This window comes from Mustela nivalis, assembly GCF_964662115.1.
Source record: "Mustela nivalis genome assembly, chromosome: 1".
Taxonomy (NCBI): domain Eukaryota; kingdom Metazoa; phylum Chordata; class Mammalia; order Carnivora; family Mustelidae; genus Mustela; species Mustela nivalis.
The window spans coordinates 334,352-360,444 of NC_139020.1; the positions used below are offsets into that span (position 1 = coordinate 334,352).

A 26,093-nucleotide genomic window follows, 5' to 3' on the forward strand; every position below is an offset into this window, starting at 1 on the left:
GGCCGAGGGCGGACGCGTCCAGCTCGGGTACCGGAGTCGTCGGTTCCCCCCGCCGCTCCCGGCGCGCCCCGCCCCCAGGCCCCCGCCGGCTCGCCGGGAGCCTGAATGCAGATTCTGCGCGGCCTCCCAGCGGGACGCGGCCTCCCAGCGGGACGCGGCCGTGACGGTGTGAACTTCTGTCTTGCAGCGCGTGAGGAGGCGGCAGGGCCCCGGCCCCGCAGCGGGCTGTGTGCGGAGGGAGCTGTCGTGTGCGCGCCGTGTCCACCGCCTCGCCGGGGAGGATGAACCCAGCCAATCCTTTCAGCGGGCCGCAGCCTGGGGTTTTCCCAGCAGCTACCAGTAGTTCCGTAGGCACATTTCAGGCTAAGCCACCCTTCCGATTCGGTCAGCCTTCTTCTTTTGGACAGAATAATACGCTATCTGGGAAAACCTCGGGATTTTCACAGGTATCCAGCTTTCCGACGTCTTCTGGACTAAGTCACTCTTCTCCAGCACAAACATTAGGATTCTCCCAAACCTCAAACGTTGGACTCTTTTCTGGACTTGAACAAACTCCAGCTTTTGTAGCTGCCTCTGGGTCTTCAAGTTCATGTGTGTCTGCACACCCAGGTTTTAGTTTTAAGTCACCCAATTTTGGGGCTTTCCCGGGTACGTCTTCGTTTGGACAAGAAAGTGGGGAAATAGCAAGCTCTGGTTTTGGGAAAACAGAGTTTAGCTTTAAACCTCTGGAAAATTCTGTGTTTAGACCAATATTTGGGGCTGAATCTGAGCCAGAGAAAACTCAGAGCTCAGTTACTTCTGGATTTTTTACATTTTCTCACCCAATTAGTAGCGGTCCTGGGGGACTTGCTCCATTTTCTTTTCCTCAGGTGACAAGCAGCTCAGCTGCCACTTCAAACTTTACCTTTTCAAAACCAGTCAATAGTAATAATTCATCATCTGCCTTTACCTCTGCTTTATCAAACCAAAATGTAGAGGAAGAGAAGAGGGCCTCTAAGTCACTATTTGGAAGTTCTAATAGTAGCTTCACTAACTTCCCGGTATCGTCAGGACCTCTGGGTGAACCGTTCCCAGGTAGCAAAACAGGTGTAAGACAAGGATGTGAAGAGCGTGTTTCCCAGATGGAGCCACTTCCCAGCCTCACGAAAGGACTGAAAAGGAAGGAGGACCAGGACCGGTCCCCAAGGAGGCCTGGGCATGATGCGGCAGAAGACGTGGACGCTTTGTCCAGGGGAGATCACCCTCCAGATAAGCGACCTGTCCGCCTGAATCGACCCCGGGGAGGCACCTTGTTTGGTCGAACGATACAAGATGTCTTCAAAAGCAATAAAGAAGTAAGTCGTCTGGGCAACAAGGAATCTAAAAAGGATATTGGCTGTGCCGAATCTGGGGAGAACGACCACGCGGCCATCCCAGGAGGAAGTCCGTCTGTCTTGGTACCTTCCCGGCTCCCAGGTGTGAATAAAGAGGAAGAAACTGAAAGTAGAGAGAAAAAAGAAGGTGAGATCTAAATACTGGTGCCGCCCGGTTAATGTTGCCGGCAGGTTTTTGGTATATTTCCCTGGGTCTTAGTTTGATGGGTCTAGTGAATTTTCTGTAAACCCCAGGAATTCTAACATACCAAGAGCATGTCTTACGTGAACATTTCCTTTGCTCTTACATAGGTGTTGCCTCTCGTGTGAAGTGTTACATCTCAGGGGCACCTGGCTGGCTCAGTCAGAAGAACATGTGGCTCTTGGTCTCGGGGTCATGAGTGGGAGCCCCACACTGGATGTGGAGATTACTTAACAATACATAGATCAATAGATAGACATTGAAATGTTATGTCTGATACATTTTTAAAAAAAGATTTATTTATTTTCCGGAGCACACAAGTAGACGGAGGGGCAGAAGGAAAAGAATCTCAAGCAGGCTGTGACTCCCCACTGAGCTCCATGCCTGTACGGGGCTCCGTCTCGCCACCCTGAGATCCTGACCGGACCTGAAATCGAGAGTGAGCTGCTTAACTGACTGAACCATCTAGGTGCCCTGTCTGATCCGTCTTGGTGCCTGTTCTCTGATCCCTAGATTCTCTAAGAGGAACGCCCGGACGTCAAAGTAAAAGAAGCGAGAGCACAGACAGTCTTGGGGGCTTGTCTGCCACTGAAATCACAGCAATCCAGTGTAAGAACATCCCCGACTCTCTCAATAACAGGACAATTCTGGAGAACCACTTTGGTAAAATTGCTAAAGTGCAGCGTATCTATACCAGGCGCAGCAAAAAGCTTGCAGTGGTGTATTTTTTTGATCATGTGAGTATTTCCAAGAAATTTAATGTGAGTGAAAAAATTTTGAACTTTGTCACTTTAAAACCTATTTTTTAATATACCAGTTGTTTGCTAGAATTTGGGCAAGTACTCGAATATCTTATTTTTAACCTGGAGAGGCTGGTGTAGCACTGTGTATTTCATAACTTGGAGTTACTCATGGAAAGCTTGCAGGCCCTACTGAATGAGTGTTCTAGAAATACTGGAGAGTGATTCCATGAGTCCAGTTCCTCTGCAATGAGTGGGAGTGGCTCTGTGATCACACAGCACTTTTTTCGAAATCGAGTTTTCTTGTTTATTTGGTCACAGTACATGATCACTAAACATTCCAACAGTCCAGAAACAGTGGACTCCCCTTGTCGTCCCATTCTCCAGAGGTAACTGCCGTTGCTTGTTTGGGTTATACCTTGACTATAAATCTGTGTTAAGCACAAGTGCGTAATGTGTTGGTGTGGGTGTGTACATACAAGAGTGTTCACATTATGTGGCTTTATATCTTTATTGTTTTTTCTGAATTTTCTTGGGAGAGGTAAATTTGTATAGAATTTATAAAGTAGAAAGCATGTCTTTATACTTTTTAAAAATGATAATGTAGGAAGAAAAAAATTGAATCTATGGGAAGGGGCACAAAATCACCCATAACTGTTTTCTAAGATACCAATTAAGAATATTTTGGTTAATATCTTGGCAAGTCTGTAGTCATGTTGGTTTTGCACGAATGGGATCACACTGCATATGCTGTCTGGTAACCTTTCCAGGCTTGAAATCAGTAAATAGCCTGCATTAGAATAGGATTGTTAAGTGCTACGTGGCATTCTGTTGTGGTTACCTACTTGGTCAGTTTTCTATTTGTGGACATTTTATGTATGTGTTTCTGATTGGCTTATATCCTTTGTTTAAATTCCTGGGAGTAGAAGTTTGGTGCCAAAATACATACACAGCTTTGGGGCTTTTGATGTTTATTCTTTTCTGTTGATTTTTTTTTCAATGGTGGCATTAATTATCTTCACAGTGTTGTACAGCCATCACCACTGTCCCTTTCCAGAACTTTTCATCATCCCAAACAGAAACTGTAACCACGAAGCAATAACTCCCCATTTTCTCCTTCCCTCAGCCCTTGGTGACCTCTGATCTGCTTTCTGTCTCTATCAGTTTGCCTGTTCTAGAAATTACTTTTAAGTGGGATTGTATAATATTTTCCTGCTTGTTTTGGTTAGCGTCATGTTTTCAAAGTTTGTCCATGAGTTTGTATTTCATTCCTTTCATGGTTGAATAATAGTATATTGTATAGAATAACATTCCAGTATATATTACATTTTGTTTATTATCTGTCAACGGACAGAGGTTGTTTCTACTTTTTGGCTGTTTTGAATAATGCTGCCATGAAGATAGTGTGCAAATACCTCAAGACCCTTCTTTTGATTCTCCTGGGTATGTGCTTAGCAGTGGAATTGCTGGGTCATCTGTGTTGTTTTTTGTTGTTTAAGTTATTTGAGTATTGAGATGTACTTGTGCTTCTAGCTGAACCCTAAAAAATATGTCAATTGTCATTGTGAGCAGTTCACTGATACGCATAATACCGAGGTCCCCTGATTACCCTCATCTCTCCTGTTACTCAGGAGCAGACACCGTTACCTAGTATGATGTATTTTTCTAGACGTTTTTGTTGGTATGTCTGTAGGTGCACTAATAAGTAGTTGCTTTTTTTTTTTTTTTAAAGATTTTATTTATTTATCAGAGAGAGAGGGGGAGAGAGCGAGCACAGGCAGACAGAGTGGCAGGCAGAGGCAGAGGGAGAAGCAGGCTCCCTGCCGAGCAAGGAGCCCGATGTGGGACTCGATCCCAGGACGCTGGGATCATGACCTGAATGGAAGGCAGCTGCTTAACCCACTGAGCCACCCAGGCGTCCCATAAGTAGTTGCTTTTGTGATAAATTGTATCCCATGTGCATCCTTCTCTCTTTTGTTTTTTTTTAATATTTATTTATTTGACAAAGAGAGATCACAAGTAGGCAGAGAGGCAGGCAGAGAGATAGAGGGAAGCAGGCTCCCCGCTGAGCAGAGAGCCCAATGTGGGGCTCGATCCGAGGACCCTGAGACCATGATCTGGGCCGAAGGCAGAGGCTTTAACCCACTGAGCCACCCAGGCACCCTCTCTTCCTTTTGTCTTCAGGTGTGACTTGACAATCTTTCCATTACTGTATGCGTAATCAGGTAACGAGAGTCATCTCACTAAATGCGAAAAAGGCCACGCTGTGGGTTCTATTCCAGTAAAGTCATTATTTTCAAAAAGGAGAAGAGCAAATCCACGCTTGTGAGATGCGGAAGGGTGGCGAGGACTGTGGCTGCTGTGTCTGGAGGGAGACTGCGTGGTCAGAACACATAGGGTCGGAGGCTTCGCTCTATGGTGCAGACTTCTGCTACTGCCTTTGTGTGTGTGGTTTTTTTTTTTTTTAATTTTTATTTATTTATTTGACAGAGATCACAAGTAGGCAGAGAAGCAGGTAGAGAGAGGAAGGGAAGCAGGCTCCCCACTGAGCAGAGAGCCCGATGCGGGGCTCGATCCTGGGACCCTGAGATCATGACCTGAGCCGAAGGCAGAGGCTTAACCCACTGAGCCCCCCAGGCACCCCTGCCTTTGTGGTTTTAATCTCATTTCCTTTGTTGGCCTGATGTCCTCATACATTGTGTTGTGGACTGTTTTCTAGGTATCTGCAGCCCTGGCTAGGAAGAAGGGGAAAGGCTTGCATAAAGACATGTCTATCTTTTGGCACAAGAAGAAAATAAGTGAGTTTGCAGTTCTTCTTGGTATAGTCTCCGGCTCGCTGTGTACCACACCCTCCGAGCTTCGGCTGGTGCCAGGGTGGGCCGGCAGGCGGTACCTCCGGGGTCTCTGAGTGTTTCTGTGGCTCCCCTGGAACCCCTTGTGACAATGAAGAGAGAATTACTTTTTCAAACTGAGTAAAGAAGTCCAGTGTCAGGCGGTCTGTGGTTCATGCAGTCTGTGCTCTTGTGTCCTCAGGTCCCAACAAGAAGCCCTTTTCCATAAAGGAGAAGAAGCCATGCGACGGCGAAGCTGGCCAGGGCCCCGAGGACACGGCCTTCCAGCACTCTTCTCTCGGCAAGCCCGGGGCGAGGGCCGCAGCTGGCTCCCTCCTGAACAAAAGGTGCGTCTGGTCCTTCCTGTGGGTTCTTCGGCTTCTGTGCGCTTGGCAGCAGTCACGCCAGAGCATGGCAGGGAAGCGGGCGCCACGCTGACATTTGAGCAGGGGGAATGGGGCCCCGGGAAGGGAGAGGAGGGCATGGTGGGAGGGAGGGCAGGGGGCGACGGCTGGGCAGAGCCCCTGGGCTCCTCGTTTGTCTTGCTCAGTCCCGTGCCCCATGCGCTTCTCCTGGCACCTGGTGTGTGTCGTGTAGAGGGAGCAGCTTTGCCCTGAGGAGGCTGTAATCAGGTATTCCCAGGAGCTCCTTGGAGCAGTTTCCAGTATGACTTTCTGTAGATTCTGGGTATTACGGTGAGGCGGTCTCCCTGGGCCGTGTGATGGCTGGGGAGCTGGGGGTCCGGCTCGCAGGTGGGAGTGGGCACGTGCTGTGTGCTGCACGGGGCCTCCCCGTCCGAGTGGAACTCTGTTCCCAAAGGCCCCCCCTTCCCGCATGACCCCATCTCCTTCTCACCCCGTGCTTCTGTTTGACCCTTCATGCATTTTGGTTAGTGTACTGTTTCCTCACTGTTTGTCTCGCAGCTCGCAGTGTAGCTGCTGATTTGTTTGTGCTTTTTCCTTTCCCGCCAGCCAGTCCTATCTTCTTCAACATCAGAGTTCCCCGAATGTTGAAAGCCAGCCAGAAAGTGGGGAAGCTCAGAGACATTGCCCATTTCTGTTTAGTGTATTCATTCCTCTACCGGAGTGAAGTGACGTGTGAAAACATGTAGGCATGTGACTTCCTCCTGGTGATAAAGTATTTCTTTTTTTTAATCCCAAGCAGATTTTTTGGAGATAGAAATCTACAGATACTCATTTCAACTGTTTAAGTGGTTGCATCTCATTTTTAAAAAGTATGAAGTATTTTTTCTTTAAGATTTTATTTATTTTTGCGCATGCATGAGAGAGTGTGTGGGCGAGTGTGCGTGAGCAGGGGGAAGGGGCAGAAGGAGAAGCAGGCTCTTCACTGAGCAGGGAGCCTGATGCAGGGCTTGATCCCAGGACCCTGGGATTGTGACCTGAGCCGAAGGCAGATGCCTAACCAGCTGAGCCATCCAGGCACCCAAAGAGTATGGAATATTTTAAAATCCATACATGACAAAGAGTAACCGCTCATTATGAGCCTGGTCGAGACATGTCTCATGTCCATGCCTGCAGCTTGTCAGTTTTGGAGGAGCAGAAAGTCTTGAATGATGGAAGTATTCCGAAGTAGAAGTGGTAGAAGTGCTTGATAACTACAAGGCCCTTGATATGTTTCTTTCTTTGTAGTTCTCCAGTGAAGAAGCCAAGTCTTCTGAAGACCCATCAGTTTGAGGGGGACCCTTTTGATTCGGGCTCCGAGGGCTCTGAGGGTCTCGGGCCGTGTGTGTCATCGCTTAGCACCCTGATAGGCACTGTGGCTGAGACTTCTGAGGAGAAGTACCGCCTGCTTGACCAGAGGGACAGAATCATGCGGCAAGGTATGGTCTGCATCTCAGCAGCAGTCCAGAGACCTGGCTATGGTCATGATAAGGTCATTGTAGGATCTGGGAGGAGGGAGCACCCCCTGCCCATGGAGCCCCACTGTCATTGAGACCCTAGGTCCTCCAGCACAACGCATGGAGTCTTTGCTGTGCACTGGTTTCCCAAGGGAGTGGCGGGCGTGGACTAGAAGGCAGGTGTATCTTTCATTTTATTTTTGGAAGAAAATCCATAAACTGTTGATCTCATGCTAAAGTAAACATTTTAAAGGGCAATTTTTAGACATTCAGAAAGCACATATTAAACAAAAATCCAAATGTTTGGTTTGATAGAAGTCTACACAAATGAAACTTAAGAAATGTCAACCAAGGGGAAAAATCTGTAACTCCTATCACTAAGGCCTGATTTCCCTGATACAGAAAGGACCGTGGAAGTCATTGTGAAAAAGACCAGCCCAATAGAGAAACAAGTAGGCGGTCAGAAGAGTTACAGAAAAGGAAGTACACCTGACCTTGACCAGCACAAGGCTTGGGGCGTCAGTGCCCTTGCAGTCGAAAAGCCACAAAGTAACTGTTGACTTTCCAAAAACTTAACCGCTGATAGCCTACTGGTGACTTACTCGTAACAGTCAGTCGACACATATTTTGTGTGTTGATGTTTCATATCCTACAATAAATTAAGCTAGAAAAAAGAAAGTGTTGTTAAAATGATAAGGAAGAGAAAATATACTGATGGTACCATGAAAAATCTGTGTGTGTGTGGACCTGTGTAGTTCTGACCTGGGTTGTTCCAGGGTCAACTGTGTCATGTATTGGTTTTTAAGTTTTTATTTATTTATTTTTTAAAGATTTTAATTTATTTATTTGAGAGAGAGACAGTGAGAGAGAGCATGAGAGGTGAGAAGGTCAGAGGGAGAAGCAGACTCCCCATGGAGCTGGGAGCCTGATGCGGGACTCGATCCCGGGACTCCGGGACGGTGACCCTCGCTGAAGGCAGTTGCTTAACCAACTGAGCCACCCAGGCGCCCCCATGAATTTTTTTTTTTTTTTAAAGATTTATTTATTTATTTATTTGACAAACAGAAATCACAAGTAAGCAGGCAGAGAGGCAGGCAGAGAGGGAAGCAGGCTCCCCGCTGAGCAGAGAGCTCGATGTGGGACTCGATCCCAGGACTGAGATCATGACCTGAGCCGAAGGCAGTGGTTTAACCCACTGAGCCCCCAGGCGCCCCATCATGAATTGGTTTTTAAACATATGGAAAGGTGCTCCCCCCACCACAGAGTAATGCGAGTCACACCCACAGAGGGGGCCTCCCCTGTCGCACCGTGCTGATGCGTCCTTGAGCTGGCGGCGGACGGCTGCGCCCCACGGAACAGGGCAGGTCGGCAGTACCTTTCAGCCTTAGGAAAGCCTGTGCCTTTGACTCAGCGTCGTCCCATGTGCAGACTCTGTCCTGCAGGCAGTCCCACGTGTGTGTGTGTGTGTGTGTGTGTGTGTGTGTGGTGTGTGTGGTGTGTGTGGTGTGGGCACACGTGTTTCACACACAAGTTGTTTGGATGACAAAGATTGGGTGTTGACTGTCCACATAGCGAGATTGTAAACAGCCTGAGAGAAGACGGGTTTCTTTATGGACAAAGATGTAGATGTATTATGAAGTAGGAAATCACAGTGTGGAAGTATGTAGGATGCTACATTTGTGTATACATGGTGGGGCGCGTGTTCATGTCCATGCACACATGAGTGTCCCTGCCTGTGGGGACACGAAGTAGTCTTGGAGGATGAAAGGGTCTGTTCACCTTGATCAGAGAGGGAACAAGGTGCAGGGTGGGGGGGATTTTAACATTTTTATACCTTTGGAATATAACTCATGTGCATATGTGACCTACTCAAAAAAGAAGTATTTGGTTGAGTTTTAAAAAATAGGTGCAATGATCACACATGAAAGGAGAAAGTATTTGTACTTTTCTTTGCAAAGTTTTTTTACTTTTTTACATTTTTTTTTTAAAGATTTTATTTATTTATTTGACAGAGAGAGATCACAAGTAGGCAGAGAGAGAGAGACGGGGAAACAGGCTTCCCGCTGAGCAGAGAGCCCGATGCGGGGCTCGATCCCAGGACCCTGAGATCATGACCTGAGCCGAAGACAGCAGCTTAATCCACTGAGCCACCCAGGCGCCCCGCTTTTTTACATATTTTTTAAAAAGATTTTATTTATTTATTTAATTGAGAGAGCGCGTGAGCGCGGGAGAGAAATGGAGAAGGGGGAGCAGCAGAGGGAGAGGGAGAAGCAGACTCCCCACTCAGCAGGGAGCCGGACATGGGGCTTGATCCTGGGATCATGACCTGACCTGAAGGCAGACGTTTCAGTGACGAAGGCATCCAGGAACCCCTGCAAAGTTTTTCTTAAATTTTAGCTGTAGGATTTTACTCTTTCTGGAAGCTGTGAGTAAGTGGACTCGTCACAGTGCTTCCTTAACTTGGGAGTGAAAGCTGTTCATCGTGTCACTGACCTGGTGATTTTTATATTCCAGATAAAATTAGTACATACTGAAATTTTTCAAGATTAAAATGTGTGTATTTTAAGCTTGAGGTTGTTGTAGTTCATCTCACTTAAAAGATACTTTTGGAACTGTTTAACCCTGTAGGCGGTAAGACTCGTTTACCCAGGACCCAGGCTCTCGTAGGTGTTCTTGTAGGTGCTTCCCTCCACAGCACCAGCGGGCTGGAGTGGACGCCACAAGGTACCGAGTGAGAGAGCCAGTGGGTTTGGGGTTTACAGTCGGCAAACTGGTCTTTTTAACAAACATACGCAGCATGACTGCTGATTGTTCAGGCCACTGCGGAGCCATGGACAGTGACGTCTGCTGCCCCCCGGCGCCGCCGTGTCATGGAGTGCAGGCCTATGGCCGTGCGAGGCGACGAGGCCTCCGCGTGCCCTGGTGCCGACGTGATGGGCCGTGCCTCCCTCTCTCTAGGCCTAGTGCTGTTCCTTGTCATTGTGTGTGGCGTTGGCCTTTCATTCTGTTCTTCCTTTTATCGTCACAGTGACTGTGTGGTTCGTTCTTCCTTTTTACTTGTCCTTTAGCACGGGTGAAAAGAACCGACCTGGACAAAGCGAGGACTTTCGTTGGGACGTGCCCAGACATGTGTCCTGAGAAGGAGCGGTACATGCGGGAGACCCGGAGTCAGCTGAGCGTGTTTGAAGTGGTCCCAGGGACTGACCAGGTGCGGCCCTGTGTCCCTCTGGGTTCCTCTCTAGGCCCCTGTCCGTATTTAATCTTCAGGGTGGAGGTGGGATATATAGCAGGGGCTTGTTCTTCTGTAATTCTGGTACACAGTGGTACATGATTTGGGCATTTACCTTTTTAGAGGGTGGCAAGGATTTAGAGGGTCGCTGCTACGGACTTCCACATTAAGGGGCTGGTACCGTGAGGCGTGCGTGGAGCACTTGGAGAGGCTGACTGGAACCCAGGGTACTCGAGGTTTAGCTCTACATACAGATTTGTGTCACAGATTAAAAATTTCTTTTCATTTCTTTTTCCTTTTCACAGTTTTCTTCCTGTTTGTGTTTTGCGTAGTTGAGATTATGGTCTAGATGCAATTCTGTATGAATCCTTTCTACATAAGTTTTGTTACCTTTTCTTTTCTGAAAAACTCTATCAGCATTTTAAAAATGACAGCGTATTATTGATTATGTAGCTCTGTCAAAACTTCCCATTCTGCCTGTCCCGCGGGGCCGTGGGCGGGCTGGCACGCTCGCCAGGAGGAGCCCCGTCAGCGTCCCGGCCCTGCCTCTCCGAGGGGATGCCTGTGAGCTCCTGCCTCTGAAGGAGACCCAGGCAGTTGCGAGCTGGAAGGGAGGCCTGGACTAGCCGCCTGCCTGCCCGGGGACCCTGAAGGATAAACGCAGGGTTGTAGCTCCCAGAGAGCGAGCAGGGTGGGGAGGAGAGGCTCCCTGTTGCGTGTGTCCCGACCTGCTCCAGAAGGAGCATCTGCTACGGCCATAGGACTGACAAGAGCCGCTGCCTGCCTGCAGGGCCTGAGCCGGGCCGGGGTCGGTGGCCTTAACCGTTTACCACAAACCCTCTTGCCTTACTCGCGGTGGAGGCCGGGGCTGGCGCGGGGCCCGCGGGCAGACACGACGTCCAGGCCATGGGGGCGCTTGTGCCGATCACCCATAGATTTTCATTCTCAGAAAGCCTTACTCGTCATCAAAATGTTTGTAGCAGGAAAGTTTTGTGAATTTGTACAGGGAAAGAAAATTTAAATAAAGGAAAAGTCCACGTTGAAAAGAAAATCCCAATGTTCAAATGGGTCTCCTAGTGCACAGGGTGGCGCGTGAGCTCCCTGCTCCAGCGGAGGCTTCCCTGGGCGGCGGGTTCGGGCCGCTGCGGGTCTCAGGGAGCTTCCGTGGTATTTAACACAGAGCCCTGGACGCTCTGCCGTGGGCCCGGCCTGCACCTCCACATCTGCCCGTGAGGTTCAAGTCACGCGCACTCCGTGGCCAGCTGGGCCGTGGCTGCCGTGGCCCAGGCACTCCGCCCCCCACCCCACCCCGTACAGGTAGTTACGCCGCATCTTGCCACAGCCGCGCAGCTGGTCAAACCTCTCCTGCTGGCTCCAGTCAGAGAAGACGTTGCCTAATCTTTAAAGAGAAAAGAGAATGCAAACCGCCCCCCAGACCACAGCAGAGATCTCGTAGGCTAGGTAGGATAGTCTGTTCTAGCATAGTCTCTTTGGCAAATAGGTTGTGTTTTCAGTGCGTGGAGGAGATGTCCCAGGAGCGGCTGGGGGGGCTGTAGCGTGCTTTCCAGAGGCTCCGCCCGTGGGGCTGCTGAACCCCCAATAGTGAGGCAGCCGAAGCGAGTGGCGTTGGGCCAGCCCGCCGGGGGCCGAGCCACATGTGTGCAGAAGGCACTGGGCCTGCACCCCCATCCCCGCCCACGGCTGCCTGTCCTCCCACGCGGGCCACAACTGTCTTGCACTAGAGCCGCTCTAGTCTCTCAGGAATTTGCTTGATACTCTTACTGTGTAAATAAAGCTTCCTGGTTCAGAAAAAAAAAAAAACAAAAAACAAAACTTCCCATTTTGCAATCACTAGAAATTTAAATTTTATTAATAATTCTGTTGGGCATATTGTATGTACTGAGTCTAAGGTATGTAGATTTTTTTCTTCTGATAGGTCCTAAGAATTAAGTCACTACGTTAGAGGGTGTGGCCTTTCTTCAGGTTCCTGAACAAGTGTGTGCCGATGCATGTTCCCAAATTGTTCCCCAGGAAATCTACATCATTTTAGATCCTTTTTTCTCTTCGTTAACTTTGCTTGCAGCCTTCTCTCTTGGTTGGTGGTTTTTTTTTTTGTTTGTTTGTTTTTAATTAAGATCTTATTTTTAACTAATGTCTACATATACCCAGCATGTGGCTTGAACTTAGAACCCTGACATCGAGAGTCACATGCTCCATGGACTGAGCCAGCTGGGTGCCCCATGGCTGGTGGTTTTAAGTTGCCCAGTGTGGGGACCCCAGCTGGGCAGGATATCACAGCAGAGGCTCCTGCCCCAGGAGACGGTGCTCCTGGCTTGCAGTGGATGCCCAGGGCTCAGTCCTGTAGATGTCTGGACATCTGGTGACGGCTGGAGTCTGTTACAGTGCTTCAGGGTTCTTTTCCTGTCACACCTCTGCCCTTGGAACTACGCAGGTGTGTCTCTACTTACATTCCTTCTTTCTTTTTAAAATGGTTAAGTCATCTCTGCATCCAGTGTGGGGCCTGAACTCACAGTCCTGAGATCAAGAGTTTCCCGCTCCACTGACGGAGCCCGCCAGGCCCCCCACTGACATTGCTTCTGCTTCTGCACTCCGTGTTGTATTCGCCAGAAACAAGTCTCTCGTTTGTTTTTGAATTTTGATCATTAGTTTCAAACAGAAACTTTACATTTTAAAATTGTATTCTGTGTTATTGATGTTGTATGAGTATGTGGGGGATTTTCCTCCTCATTTTAAGGCCCAGCACCTGACACCCTGCTGTTCGCCCCAACTGTGTGTCCCCAGGTGGACCACGCGGCCGCTGTAAAGGAGTACAGCCGCTCCTCCGCCGATCAGGAAGAACCGCTTCCGCACGAGCTGCGGCCCTCAGCGGTGCTCAGCAGGACCATGGACTACCTGGTGACTCAGATCATGGACCAGAAGGAGAGCAGCCTGCGGGACTGGTATGACTTCGTGTGGAACCGCACCCGGGGCATACGGAAGGTATCCGCCGCCTCTGACCAGAGAATTAGAAAATGCATGTGGATTCCAAAGTTGAAGCAAGATATCTTTTCATTTTGCTCACTTACTCAGTTACATTTCGTCTGTGTAAAAAATGCTGTTATTTAAAATCCTTACAAAGTCCTGTTAAAATGTGCCTCATGGGCTTCGTTTGAAATTGACATGTGAGAAATTCAGGGAATCGTGATTCTTCTAATCGTTAGTTCCCAGTGCACGGAAATAACATGCGTGAAATCCGTGTGTACAAGACGCGCGTATGTAAGGGGCGTGTGTGTGTGATACTCCCTCTTGCTTGTGGCCAGGACATCACGCAGCAGCACTTGTGTGACCCTGTGACGGTGTCTCTGATTGAGAAGTGCACCCGGTTCCACATCCACTGTGCTCACTTCCTGTGTGAGGAGCCCATGTCCTCCTTTGATGCCAAGATCAACAATGAGAACATGACCAAGTGCCTTCAGAGTCTGAAGGAGATGTACCAGGACCTGAGAAACAAGGGCGTGTTCTGTGCCAGTGAAGCGGAGTTCCAGGGGTACAACGTTCTGCTCAATCTCAACAAGGGGGACATCCTAAGGTAAATTTTCAAACTTAGAAGCTCGTCTAAGCTGTGTGAAAAGGCAGGGGTTTTTTTGTTTTTTTTTTTAAAGACTTTATTTATTTATTTAAGATTTAAATCATTTATATGAGAGAGAGTTTGTACATGAGCAGGGGGGAGGGCAGGGGAGACGGAGAAGCAGACTCCTCGCTGAGCAGGGGGCCAGGTGCGGGGCTCTCGCCCAGGACCCTGAGATCACGGCCTGAGCCAAAGGCAGTTGCTTAACATACTGAGCCACTCAGGTGCCCCTCCAGTTTTTAAAAAGATGTTTTCTTGAGAGAAAGCATGCAGGCAGGGGGAGCGGCAGAGGGCAGAAAGAAGCTCCAGCAGACTCGCCACGGAGCGGGGAGCCCATGCGTGGCTCAGTCTCGTGGCCCTGCGATCACGACCAGAGCTGAAACCAAGTCAGGGGCTGAGTCGACGGAGCCACCCAGGCGCCCCAACAGGCATCTCTCTTGGTGATTCAGTCAGCCCTGTTCATTCACAAAGCAAAACAAAGTTAGATTTTGTTTTTCAGATGTCATCAGATGTCATCCCCATCAAAACCAGCTGGCAGTCATTTGGCATTAAAGTAATTCTTCGATAATCAATTCTTAAATTGATTATCGCTTGCATTTGTTTATTTACCGTCTTTTTAGAGAGCACTGCTGTTCCCAGTCCGGCTCAAGCGTGGCAGCCTCAAAGTCCGTGAGCTGAGTCGAATGGCATACGTTAGCCTGAGTCCCTCTTTCTCAGTGTGGTTCAACTTCAGGTTTTTTTAAAATCACATCTATTTTCATGGACATTTTGTCTAATTAAAAATAAAATTGAGGGTGCCTGGCTGGCTCAGTCAGTTAAACATCCAACTCCTGATCTCAGCTGAGCTCTTGATCTCAGGGTCATGAGTTCAAGGCCCCTTTTGGGCTCCATGCTGGGCCTGGAGCCTACTTAAAAAAGATGGAAAAGGAAAAAAAAATAGAATTCTAATCCCCTTGTCTCCTTTAATTAACAGAGAAGTACAGCAGTTCCATCCTACCGTTAGAAATTCCTCCGAAGTGAAATTTGCTGTTCAGGCCTTTGCTGCATTGAACAGTAATAATTTTGTGAGATTTTTCAAACTGGTCCGGTCGGCTTCTTACCTGAATGCTTGTCTTTTACACTGTTATTTTAATCAGGTGAGTAATGCGGCTATACTTGAAGAATTGGAAGAAATCAGATCGTTACTTTTGGTATTTGCTATTTTCGCAGTTCCAAGTTCGCTCTCGTGTAAGCCCTGCAGCAGGTCCCCGAGGGGGCTGCCCGCATTACCTTGTGTCACAGGGTCTGGCACCATGGACCACTGATGGAAGAGGCCCTGTGACGGAAAATGCTGTTGCTAGGTTCAGATCAGAGACATATCTTTAGAATGATAGGACTTTAGTTTCAGCACTATCATTTTCTTGGAAACAAACCAAAAATAAAATTTTGCACATAAAGGTCCCTGATTTAAAAATTCGTAAGTGTTATTAATCTAAATTTTGGGAGTGAGCCTGATGATGCTGAATCCATTTCAATAAATACCTGAAGGGCCTGCTTCTTGTTGAGTACTGTGCTGTGCCCTGGGTTGCAAACCTCAGGGAAGTGCAGACCAGGTCTAACCTGGTGCTTTGCAAGAGTCTGAATGCCTGGTCCCAGAATTCCCACAGTCTGGTCTTCAGCCCCAGCCCCCGACAGCGCATGCCCTGTGCTGCTCCCAGCTGCAAGGGGTCCGCTGGGTTGGGGAGGCGGCGGACCTGGCCAGCTGGTTCAGTGACTTCAGGTTGTTTTTCTTCTTTGGTCACCCATCAGGTCTTTTGGTAAACAGTGACTGAGCCCATGGTCATAGCCGAGGCAGAGGGTCTTCAAGTTTGTTCATTGTCCTGTCTGAGAATTGCCAATAGCAATGTCATTGTGGAACAGATGAAAAGATTTTTTAACAGTGTGCCATTTGGAGAACTCTGTACATTCAGTAAATAAAACTGATAGTTATTATTTTCAGAATGATTATGTAATATTCTTAGAATGTTAGCCGTTTGTGCCCATTTTAATAATTTGAAACAAAAAGGACATCTAAATGCTTTAGAGAAACGAAGTGTTTGACATGGGCCCAAAGGCTCCCTTGCTCAGCTCCACCTGCTGTGATGCGTCCTATCCCTCCAACCCCGGCACAGTCCTGCCTCAGGGCCTTTGCATGTGCTATTGTCGCTGCTGTGCTCTATCCTCACAGAGCCATATGGTGCTCACCTTCTTCAGGCCTTGGCTTGCCTGCCACCGTGGCAGAGACCACCCCCCCCCCCCCCCCCGCTTGCCTGCCTCCTCTGCCTTCCTCTGTCGCGCCGTCGCCACGAAATGAGTATTTCACAGGTTCATTTTGTTCGTTGTTGGTCCCTCCCTAACACATCAGGTCTGGGGCAGAGGTTTTGCTTTGTTCATTGTTGTATGCTCCACGTTAGCAATGCCAGGTGAGAAGTAAATTCTCGATAAATCCTGTTAGAATTAACACTGCAGGAGGATGCAAGGGGTCGCCCAGGGTCCTGGCACCCACATGCACGTTTTGTTAACATTTTGCTGTCTTCTTTTTTTAAAGCACTTGTTAGGAATCTCATGCCATTTCTGCACTTTTCTGTGGCGCTCTTTCATCTCTGATGATTTTTAATATCCTAGAGCTTTGTGTTGAACGGATGGTATGCAGTAGACCTTCCACATGTCCTGCTGATGCGTGATTTGTCTTCTAGGGTTTCTTTCTTTGTTTTGTTTGTTTTTGAAGATTTGCTTACTTGTCAGAGAGAGAGCATGCATGTGTCGCACAAGTAGGGGAGGGGCAGGCAGAGGGAGAAGCAGACGTTCCACTGAGCAGGGAGCCTGATGCAGGCCTCAGTCCCAGGACCCTGGGGTCGTGTCCTGAGCCGAAGGCAGACACTTAATCGACTGAGCCCCCCCAGCATCCAGGGTTTCCTTCATGGCCTAACCGGTCCTGTGTGTGGAGACCGACTGTTCCACTGTGTCACTGGCATTTTGGAGCATCTTCTGCTGAGCAAATGCCCTGGCGATTGCTGAGCCTGGGCCTCTTAGTACTGGATTGCTTTCCAGCGGGACTGAGCTACAGCAGGACCCTGTCCCCCATGGTGGCATTTCGTGGTCACGGAGACTGGCTCCTTAACGCTGCACTGACGGCTTCTCTCTTCAGATCCGAAAAGATGCTCTCCGAGCGCTCAACATCGCGTACACTGTGAGCACGCAGCGCTCCACGGTCTTTCCCCTGGACAGCGTGGTGCGCATGCTGCTGTTCCGAGACGGGGAAGAGGCCACAGACTTCCTGAACTTCTATGGTCTCACAGTCTCTGATGGGTAAGAGCAGAGGGTGGCTGCGGGGCCTCTCTCTCTGGCTCTGTGTTTTCTCTTTGAATTCTGTTAAGGGCTGGGAAGTGCCACCTACGTGCCAGGCCCCAGAGAGGGCCTACTCCGCAGGCTGCCTCCCCGGTGCAGGTGAACACGGCGAGGCTCCGAGTGTGGGAGTGGGGGGCAGGCCCTGATCAGACACTGCTAGCGGATTGCTTTCAGACCCGTTTCTTTGCAATTCCAAAATCAGTGCTTTTCACAAGTTACTGAAGAAACTAAAGGTAAAGGTTAGGGTCTTCCTTATTCTTTCTTTCGAACATGGCTTCTGCAGGCCAGGGACTACCACTGCCCACCTGTGGTGGCCCAGACAGGCACTGGTGGGTCAGGCCAGGAGCTTCTCTGCTGCTTGGAGTCAGTGTTTTGAGAACCTGATGAAACTCCTGGACCCTCTCCCAGTAAATGGCGCCGTAAAGTGCACCATGTCTTGTTCCAGATTGCTGTTTCTCTGACTCTTCCCTCCTCTAACTCCTCGCCAGCCCCTTCCTGTCTGCTTCCTGCAGGCCAGCCCTCACAGACACATGTGGCTTTGGAATAAGACAGGAGCACGCAGGTGTGTGTGGTTGGCTGTGTACTAGTAGGCCAGGAGGCTCCCATGTCACAAGGGAATGTCCAGGCTGGCAGCTTGGGTACTGTGGGCTGGGGCACCAGATCGGCCTTTACTGTCTCCCTCTTCATTGACACACGGTAGTGGGGTGACCCAGTGATGTGGACGGGGCTCCCAGCATTGCTGCTGGGAGATGAGAAGGTGAAGGTAGGCTTCTCGCCTGTGTAACGCTTCTCTGGGTTCTCTGTGGTCTGGGTAGCTGTGTCGAGCTGAACCGGTCCTCGTTCCTGGAGCCAGAGGGGTTGTCCAAGGCCAGGAAGTCGGTGTTTATTACCAGGAAGCTGACTGTGTCGGTCGGGGAGATCGTGAATGGAGGGCCGCTGCCCCCCGTCCCTCGTCATACCCCCGTGTGCAGCTTCAACTCCCAGAACAAGTACATCGGGGAGAGCCTGGCTGCAGAGCTGCCTGTGAGCACCCAGAGACCCAGCTTGGACACAGTAGGTAAGAAGCTGCTGTTGCGTGCAGGAACCAGCCTCGCCTCTCCAGGAAGCCTCTCTGGGGGTAGGAGCGTCTGGCTCATGTTGTGGGTTGGGGTGGGCTTGCTGGGTATTTGCTCTGGGCTCCGATATTCCTCCCCCTCAAGAGGGGCCCGAATGGCTCCCTGATGGCGCGGTGCTTGCCTCCCACAGGTGAAGCACGCTTTGTCCCCTCTGACGTCGCTCAGGAGGGTGGCTAGCCCTGAGGGTCACTGTGGGTGCCTGGGGGTTGTCTTAAGTGTTCTCACTTGCCTGTTCCCTTCCAGCTGGGGCGAAAGGAGAGGCATGTGGGGCGGAGGCCGAGGTGCCGCCGACCACTCTCCTCCAGCAGCCCCTTCCCAGTGCTGCGCCCGCACCAGCTTCTCTGCCTCACGTCCCGGCACCGACCCCGAGCATAGTGCCTGGCCTCTTCCCGCCCCCTGGGCAGCCCCCCATGCAGCCCCCTGCGCAGCCCGAATTGCTTCCTCCGAGGCCTGCACCTTCGTACTCTGATGCGGTAAGGAATCTTCCAGATTAGGGCTCCAAGGGCTGTGCAGGTGTCCCCAGTAGTGTCTGATGTCTAGTCTGACCCGTTGTCTGTAGATCGAACCCACAGAGGTGCTTGCGCTGTGGCTCTCAAGCGTTCTGAGTGCCAGCCGGGGTGGCTTGAGCCTTCGTCCTTCTGACGGGGTGCCTGGGACCCCGAGCTTTGGGAGGCCCCGCACCAGGCCCCTAGCTTGTTGCCCGTGTCTGCTTGAAAGGGCTGGAGCTCAGACTCTGGAGGAGGTGGAAGGGTTCTTGTGGACATAACGTGAGGGTTGCAGGAAGTCCTGCCCTGCACTGATGGCTCTGCAGACACGTGGGTCTCTGTGGGCCACCCTCAGCCCTGCGGAGTGGGCTGTGTTGCGTGGTCTCCCACGAGGGGCCTAGGGAGAGGCCCTGGCTGCAGTCCCTTAGCTGCAGGTGGCAGGGCTGGGGCCGAGCCCCAAGGCCGGTCCAGAGCCTCTGTCTGCGTTGCTGTCCTCAGAGCAGCACTCTGCCGCTTCCTGTCCCAGTGCCATCTGGCACCGCCGACGCGTCTGCTCTGGGTGATGTTCTGCACTGCTCGGTGGGAGAGCCAGCGGACCTGTGACCGGGGTACATGTGAGGCCCCAGGCGGCACTGTGTGCCCTCTGATGGGGTTGAACGGGGCCCGTCTACCACACGGGTTGTGGGATCGGGCTCGCCACCCTGCTGCTGGGGCAGGGGCGTGGAGGAAGCCCGAGACGATTGTGAAGGCCGGCTAGAGAAGCCGACCGTGTCTGATGTGGTGTGGGGGGCAGCGTGGGGCGGTGTCGAGCAGGCAGCAGGCTTGCGCTGTCCTCTTCCAGAAGGTTTCTCTCTGTTCAGTAGCGGGAAACCTTTCCGGACGCAGCGTGGCCGATTCCCACATGAGGACTGTCCGATGCCCTCAGACAGCGTCCACTGACGCGGTTGTGAAGGGATGTTTTCGTCTTGGGGCCGGGGGATGCTCCCTGAGACCGTCTTGGGTTCTGCAAAGGTTTCCAGTACCGTTAGGCTGTAGGGCTAGATTGTTCGGTTTTAAGCTCAGTCCGGATCGAGGCAGTGTTTCTCGCTGGCGGCGCACTGACCCGTCTGCCCTCTCCTTAGGACCTGGCTCAAGTGGTGGATGAGCTCATCCAGGAGGTTCTTCAGAGGGACTGTGAGGAGGTTGGTGCCGCTGGGGCGGCCTTCGCGACCACAGCTCTGGGGTGAGTGCGGGGCCCACCTGCTCCGAAGCTGTCGGCCTGCTGGGGGCTATCCCTGTCCCCTGTGTTTCTCCTTAGAGAGCTGCTGTCGGCCTTGGACAGGAGGTCGCAGCTGCTCGTTCGTACAGGCTTAACTCTTGGTCCCACCCACTAGGCAGGTACAACTGTGTGTGTGCGTTTTGAGCAATGTTAGGGTTATTAAAGTTGTAAGTTAAGCATTTTATAGTATAATGAAATTTCTTTGGAGATTTCAAACTACAGTTATAAATTTCGTATATCTGATTCTATCTAATATTGTAAAGATGTAATCTTAATAAATTTAATAATCAGAATTTTTCTAAGACTTAAACAACTTACTAATTGATTTAGTAAATCAGAGTGTTCTAAGGATTTCAAACACGTTTCAAAAACCCTATTACACACGAAATCACACAGTGATTAAGAATATAATTGCATTTATATAAATGTAGGTGACTCAAAAGGGCTACTGTTATTGATAGGTCTGATGGATTTTCTTATACTGGAGTCAGCAGGGAGCCCGATATGAGGCTTGATCCTAGGACCCTGGATCATGACCTGAGCCTAAGGCAGAGGCTTAACCGACTCAGCCACCAGGCGCCCTTAAGTTTTTTATAGTAGTCATCAGAGCGAGTGCCGAGTGGTATCTTGTAGTTTTGGTTGCATCTCCCTAATGACTAATGATGTTGAGCCCGTTTTCTTGTGCTCATTTGCTTTTTATGTATCTTCTTTGGAGAAATTTATATTCCAAGTCCTTTGCTCCTCTTTGAATTGGTTTTTATTGTTGCGTTTGTAGGAGTTTGTCTGTTTCTGGGTATTAATCCTATTCTGTTTGGGAATGTCTTTTCTGTTTGATTTGTCTTTTCACTCTCTTGATAGTGTCCTTAGATACACAGAAGTCTTAAGTCTTATGTAGTCCATTTTATCTAACTGTTCTTTTGTTGCCTGTACTTCTGGCTTTATATTTAAGAAACTGCCAAGTCCAAAGTTATGAATATTTTCCTGTGTTTTCTTCTAAGAAAATGATAGTTTTAACTCTTAAGTTTAGGTCTTTGATCTGTGTTTGTTTTGTTTTCATGTATACGATAAAGATTTAACACCATTCTTTTTATATATTCTTTGAGCTATGGAATTACCTTCTTTTCCTCTTTGAATGGTCTTGGCAGCCTTGTTGGGAATCAGCTGGTCATATACATGAGGGTTTCCTTCTGGATTCTCTCCATTCTGCTCTGTTGGTCCATATGTCTTTTTTAATGCCAGTACCACATCGTTTTGATTGCCCTAGTTTTGTAGGAAGTTGTAGTAAGTGTTGATGTCACAAGGCATGAGTCCTTCAACTTTGTTTCTCCTTTTCAAGATCGTTCTACTATTTGATGTCCCTTAAAATTCCATATGAATTTTATGATGAGTTTTTCTTTTTTTTTTTCCTGAGAGTGAGTGAGCTGGGGTGGGGGGTGTAGAGGGAGGGAGGGAGAGAATCTTAAGCAGGCTTCATGTCCAGCGCAGAGACTGACCTGGAGCTGGATCTCACGACTATGAGATCATGATGTTACCTGTGCTGGAATCAAGAGTTGGACGCTTAACTGACTGAGCCAGCCAGATGCCTCTGGGATGAGTTTTTCTGTTTCTGCAAAATGCTTCTAGGATTTTGATAGTGATTGCATTGAATCTGTAGATTGCTTTGGATAGTACTGATATCTTAACATTACGTCTTCCAGACTAGGGGTGCCTGGCTGGCTCAGTTGGTAGATCATGTGACTCTTGATCTTGGGGTTGTGAATTTGAGCCCCATGTTACTTAAAATAAAAAGTTTTCTAGTCTAGCCACATGGGTTGTCTTTCTGTTTGTTGAGGTCATCCTTAGCTTCTCTCAGCAATGTTTTCTGCTTTTCACTGTGTAGGTCTTTCATCTCCTTGGGTAAGTTTATTACTAATTGCTTTATTCTTTTTTTTTAAAGATTTTATTTATTTACTTGAGAGAGAATGAGTGAGAGAGAGCATGAGAGAGGAGAAGGTCAGAGGGAGAAGCAGACTCCCCAAGGAGCTGGGAGCCCAATGCGGGACTCAATCCCGGAATTCCGGGATTATGACCTGAGCCGAAGGCAGTTGCTCTACCAACTGAGCCACCCAGGCGCCCCTAATTGCTTTATTCTTTTCAGTGCTATTTTAAATCCAGTTGTTTGCTTAATTTCACTTTTAGAATGTTCATTGCTAGCATATAGAAATATTAATTTTTTTCAAATATTTTTATTTATTGATTCGAGAGAGAGAGAGTGGTGGGGAGGGGCAGAGGGAGAAACAGATTCTCCACTGAGCTGGTAGCCTGAAATGGGGCTCCATCCCAGGACCCCGAGGTGATGATCTGAGCCAAAGGCCGGTGTCCACAACCAACTGAGCTACCTAGGAACCCCTGATTTTTTTTGATCCTTATATTTCAATCTTGTTAAACTTGTTAGTTCCAATAGGTTTTGAGCAGAATTCTTAGGATTTTCTATATACCAGATCATGTTCTCAGTGAATAGATAATAATTTTTTTCTTCCCTTATAGTTTGGATGTTTCTTATTTTTCTAACTTCCAAAGTAGTATTGAATAGAAGCAGCAAATAGGTCATCCATGTCTTTTTGCTGGCTTTAGAGAATAAGCTCTCAGTCTCTCACATGTGAATATGATGTTAGCTGTGGTTTTTTCATATATAGGCTATATCATGTTTAGAGAATTCTTTCTGTTTCTAGTTTTTTTAGTGCTTTTATCATGAAATAGGGCTGAATTTTGTCAGATGCTCTTTCTGCATCAATTGGGATGATCATACGAGTTTTTCCCTTCATTTTATTTGTATGTTTGTCTTACATTGTTTTTCATTTGTTGAACTATCCTTGCATTCTAGCAGTAAATCTCACTTGGTAATTTTCTGTAACCCTTTAAATATATTGTTGAATTTTTGTTTATTGGTGTTTTGTTGAGGATTTCCACATTAGTATCCTTCAGGGATTTTGGTCTGTGGTTTTCTTACAGTGTCTTTGTCTAGTTTTGGTATCAATGTATCATTCAGGGCAATGCTGGCTTCACAGAAAGTGTTTGTAAATGTTTCTTCCTCTTTTCCTCTTCAGATTTTTAGAACCATTTGACAAAGGTTAGGTCTTCCTTAAGTGTTTGATACAATTTGTCAGTGAAGCCATCTGGTTTTTGACTTTTCTTTGTTGGGAGGGGTTTCTGAATACTGAGTCAATCTTTTAAGTTATAGGTCTATTCAGATTTTCTGTTTCTCCATGAGTCAGTTTTGATAGCTTGTGTGTTTTAGACATAAGCTTAAGTTTTATGTTAAAGCCAAATACGATTTTTTTCTCGCCAATGTTAACGTTTAGTTATGTGGCTTGTTTGCCTATTATTTATTTATTTGGAATGATACCCCCTTTTCTCTGCCTAGCGTTTCCAATGCTGCTATGGAGGAGCTATTAACAGCTGCAACCGCAGGCATTTTGAGGCACATAGCAGTGGAAGAAGTGGCTAAGGAAAGGGAGCGCAAGGAGGAGGAGAGGCGGCAGGCGGAAGAGGAGAGGTGAGTGTGCGCGAGAGGTCAGAGTGTGTGGGCACAGGACAGAACCCACCCTGGCCTGGGATGCTCTTACCGGTGTCCACTGCACGGGCGTCCGGCCCCCCGGTTCACCCCGCGCCCTCCTACACTGCAGCCCAGGTCATGGGTGGAGGGTCTGGGGCCACACCCGCCTTGGGAGCAGCAGCTGGAGCTGGGGGCAAGGGTGGCAGTCGGGGGAGCTGGCGTGTGCGTGGCCGTGCGGCTTGTCTGTTGGGATCAGAGGAGTGGGCTTGCTGGCTGAGGCAGCACAACTCCGATCCCAACTTTTGAGGTCAGAGCGAGTGTTGACACTTTTTTTAGTCTTAAACATTACCCTTGTGCCCTTTTATCCTTTTACCCTCAGGTTGAAACAAGAGAGAGAACTGGTGTTAACTCAGCTGAGCCAGGGCCTGGCAACAGAGCTGACAGAACTTGTCGTGACAGAATGCGTGAGGGAAACCTGCTCCCAGGAGCTGAAGTAAATGGAGGGCTGGTATCTTGCAGTTCAAGGGTGTGGGGTGGGAGAGAAGCGGGTTACTGAGGCCCTGCGGCCAGCCTGGTGCAGTTCAGGCTAGCTGGGTTTCACTTTGACAAGGAGCTTAGCTTTCGAATGGCCACACAGTAAGACGCAGTAAGACACAGTGATCCCTGTTCTTGGGTGTGTGCCGCCTCCGGAGAGGGCTCCCTTCCACTCCGGACCTCGTGAGCTTCCTGCCCTGGTTGCGGGCATGTGTCCGTCAGCAAAATAATCCACTGGTATCTTCTACGCTCCGAGGTATTTACTGCTAGTTTTTTTCAAGTAGAAGATTCTTCTGTTGCTTCATATGTTAAAAGATTTCTTTGAGGTATCTCATTTAAGAATTTTAGTAACTTCTTTTTTTTTAAATTGAAGTGTAATTAACATGCAGTATCATACTAGTTTCCGGTATACAGCATATTTATTCGAAAGTTCTATAAATTATTCAGTGTTCACCATGGTAAGTGTAGTCACCACCTGTCACCGTATGATGTTGTTACAGTATTTATTAGTCACTCTTCCCTGTGCTATACTTTTCATCTCTGGGACTTACCTGGTGTTTGACTGGAAGTTTGAGTGTCTTAATTCTCTTCATCTATTTCACTCATTACCCCATACCTACCTCCGCTCTGGCAGCCACCAACTCTCTAGATTTAAAATCTGTTCTTCTTTATTCTTTTGTTCTGTTTTTTAGATTCCATGTGTAAGTGGACTCATATGGTATTTGTCTTTTTCTGTCTTAGTTCCCTTAGCACATTATTCTGTGTCCGTCCATGTTGTTGCAAATAGCAAGATCTCATTCTTGTTTGATGGCTGAGTAGTAGTCACACGCACGCACACGCACGCACACGCACGCACACGCACACACCATATTTTTATTTATTTACTTACTTTCAAAGATTATTTATTTATTTGACAGAGATCACGAGCAGGCAGAGAGGCAGACAGAGAGAGAGGAGGAAGCAGGCTCCCCGCCGAGCAGAGAGCCCCATGCGGGGCTCGATCCCAGGACCCTGAGATCATGACCTGAGCCGAAGGCAGAGGCTTAACCCACTGAGCCACCCAGGCACCCCACATATTTTTATTTATTTATGTATCTGTGGACACATAAGTTTCTTCTGTATCTTGGCTATTGTACATAATGCTGTTATAAACCTAGGGTGCATATAACTTTTCAAATTGGTTTTTAGTTTCTTTAGGCAAATACCCAGTAAGTAGAATTACTGGATCATATGTCGTTTTAAGTTTTAATTTTTTAAGGAGACTTCATACTGTTTTCCACAACGGTTGTACTAATTCACATTCCCACCGGTTCCCTTTTCTCCACGTCCTGGACAACATCGTGATCTCTTGCCTGTTTGATCCCAGCCATTCTGACTCAGGTTGGATCTCTTTATGGTTTTCATTCACATCTCCTTGATGATTAGTGATGTTGAACATCTTTTCATATGTTTTTTGGCCATATATATGTCTTTGGAAAAATGTCTGTTCAGGTCCGCTGCCTGTTTTTAATCAGTTTTTTTTTGTGGGTTTTTTTGTTTGTTTGTCTTGTTTTTTGGTGTTGAGTTCTGCAAGTTCTTAATAATATTTTGGATATTAACCCCATATTGGATATATCATTTACAGGTACCTTATCCTGTTCACGGGGTTGCCTTATTGTTTTGCTGATAGTTTCCTTCACTGTGCGTAAGCTTTTTATTTTGATGTAATCTTAGTAGTTTATTTTTGCTTTTGTTTCCTTTGTCTAAGGAGACACATCCATAAATATGTTGCTAAGGCTGATGAAGGAGAGTTACTGCCTATGTTTTCTTTTAGGAGTGTTAAGGTTTCAGCTGTTACACTGAGAACTTTATTTTGAGTCTCTCTCTCTTTTTTAAAGATTTTATTTATTTGTCAGAAAGAGAGAGAGCGTGCGCACAAGCAGGCAGAGTGGCAGCAGAGGCAGAGAGAAAAGCAGGCTCC

General features: G+C 48.3%; 1 protein-coding gene across 1 annotated transcript in view; it reads left to right on the top strand.

Annotated features, from left to right (window-relative positions):
- The window catches only part of MCM3AP (minichromosome maintenance complex component 3 associated protein), a 52,064-nt gene that overhangs the window by 648 nt on the left and 25,323 nt on the right, over positions 1-26,093 (top strand). The window contains exons 2-16 of the mRNA XM_082688084.1: positions 188-1,500; positions 2,068-2,291; positions 5,014-5,092; positions 5,328-5,472; positions 6,775-6,965; positions 10,052-10,191; positions 13,015-13,212; positions 13,533-13,801; positions 14,814-14,976; positions 17,007-17,167; positions 18,022-18,263; positions 18,565-18,794; positions 19,928-20,028; positions 23,468-23,599; positions 23,979-24,092. Coding sequence (XP_082544210.1) covers positions 282-1,500; positions 2,068-2,291; positions 5,014-5,092; positions 5,328-5,472; positions 6,775-6,965; positions 10,052-10,191; positions 13,015-13,212; positions 13,533-13,801; positions 14,814-14,976; positions 17,007-17,167; positions 18,022-18,263; positions 18,565-18,794; positions 19,928-20,028; positions 23,468-23,599; positions 23,979-24,092 — 3,608 coding nt within the window. The 5' untranslated portion in view covers positions 188-281. The remainder of the gene's footprint in view (positions 1-187; positions 1,501-2,067; positions 2,292-5,013; positions 5,093-5,327; positions 5,473-6,774; positions 6,966-10,051; positions 10,192-13,014; positions 13,213-13,532; positions 13,802-14,813; positions 14,977-17,006; positions 17,168-18,021; positions 18,264-18,564; positions 18,795-19,927; positions 20,029-23,467; positions 23,600-23,978; positions 24,093-26,093) is intronic.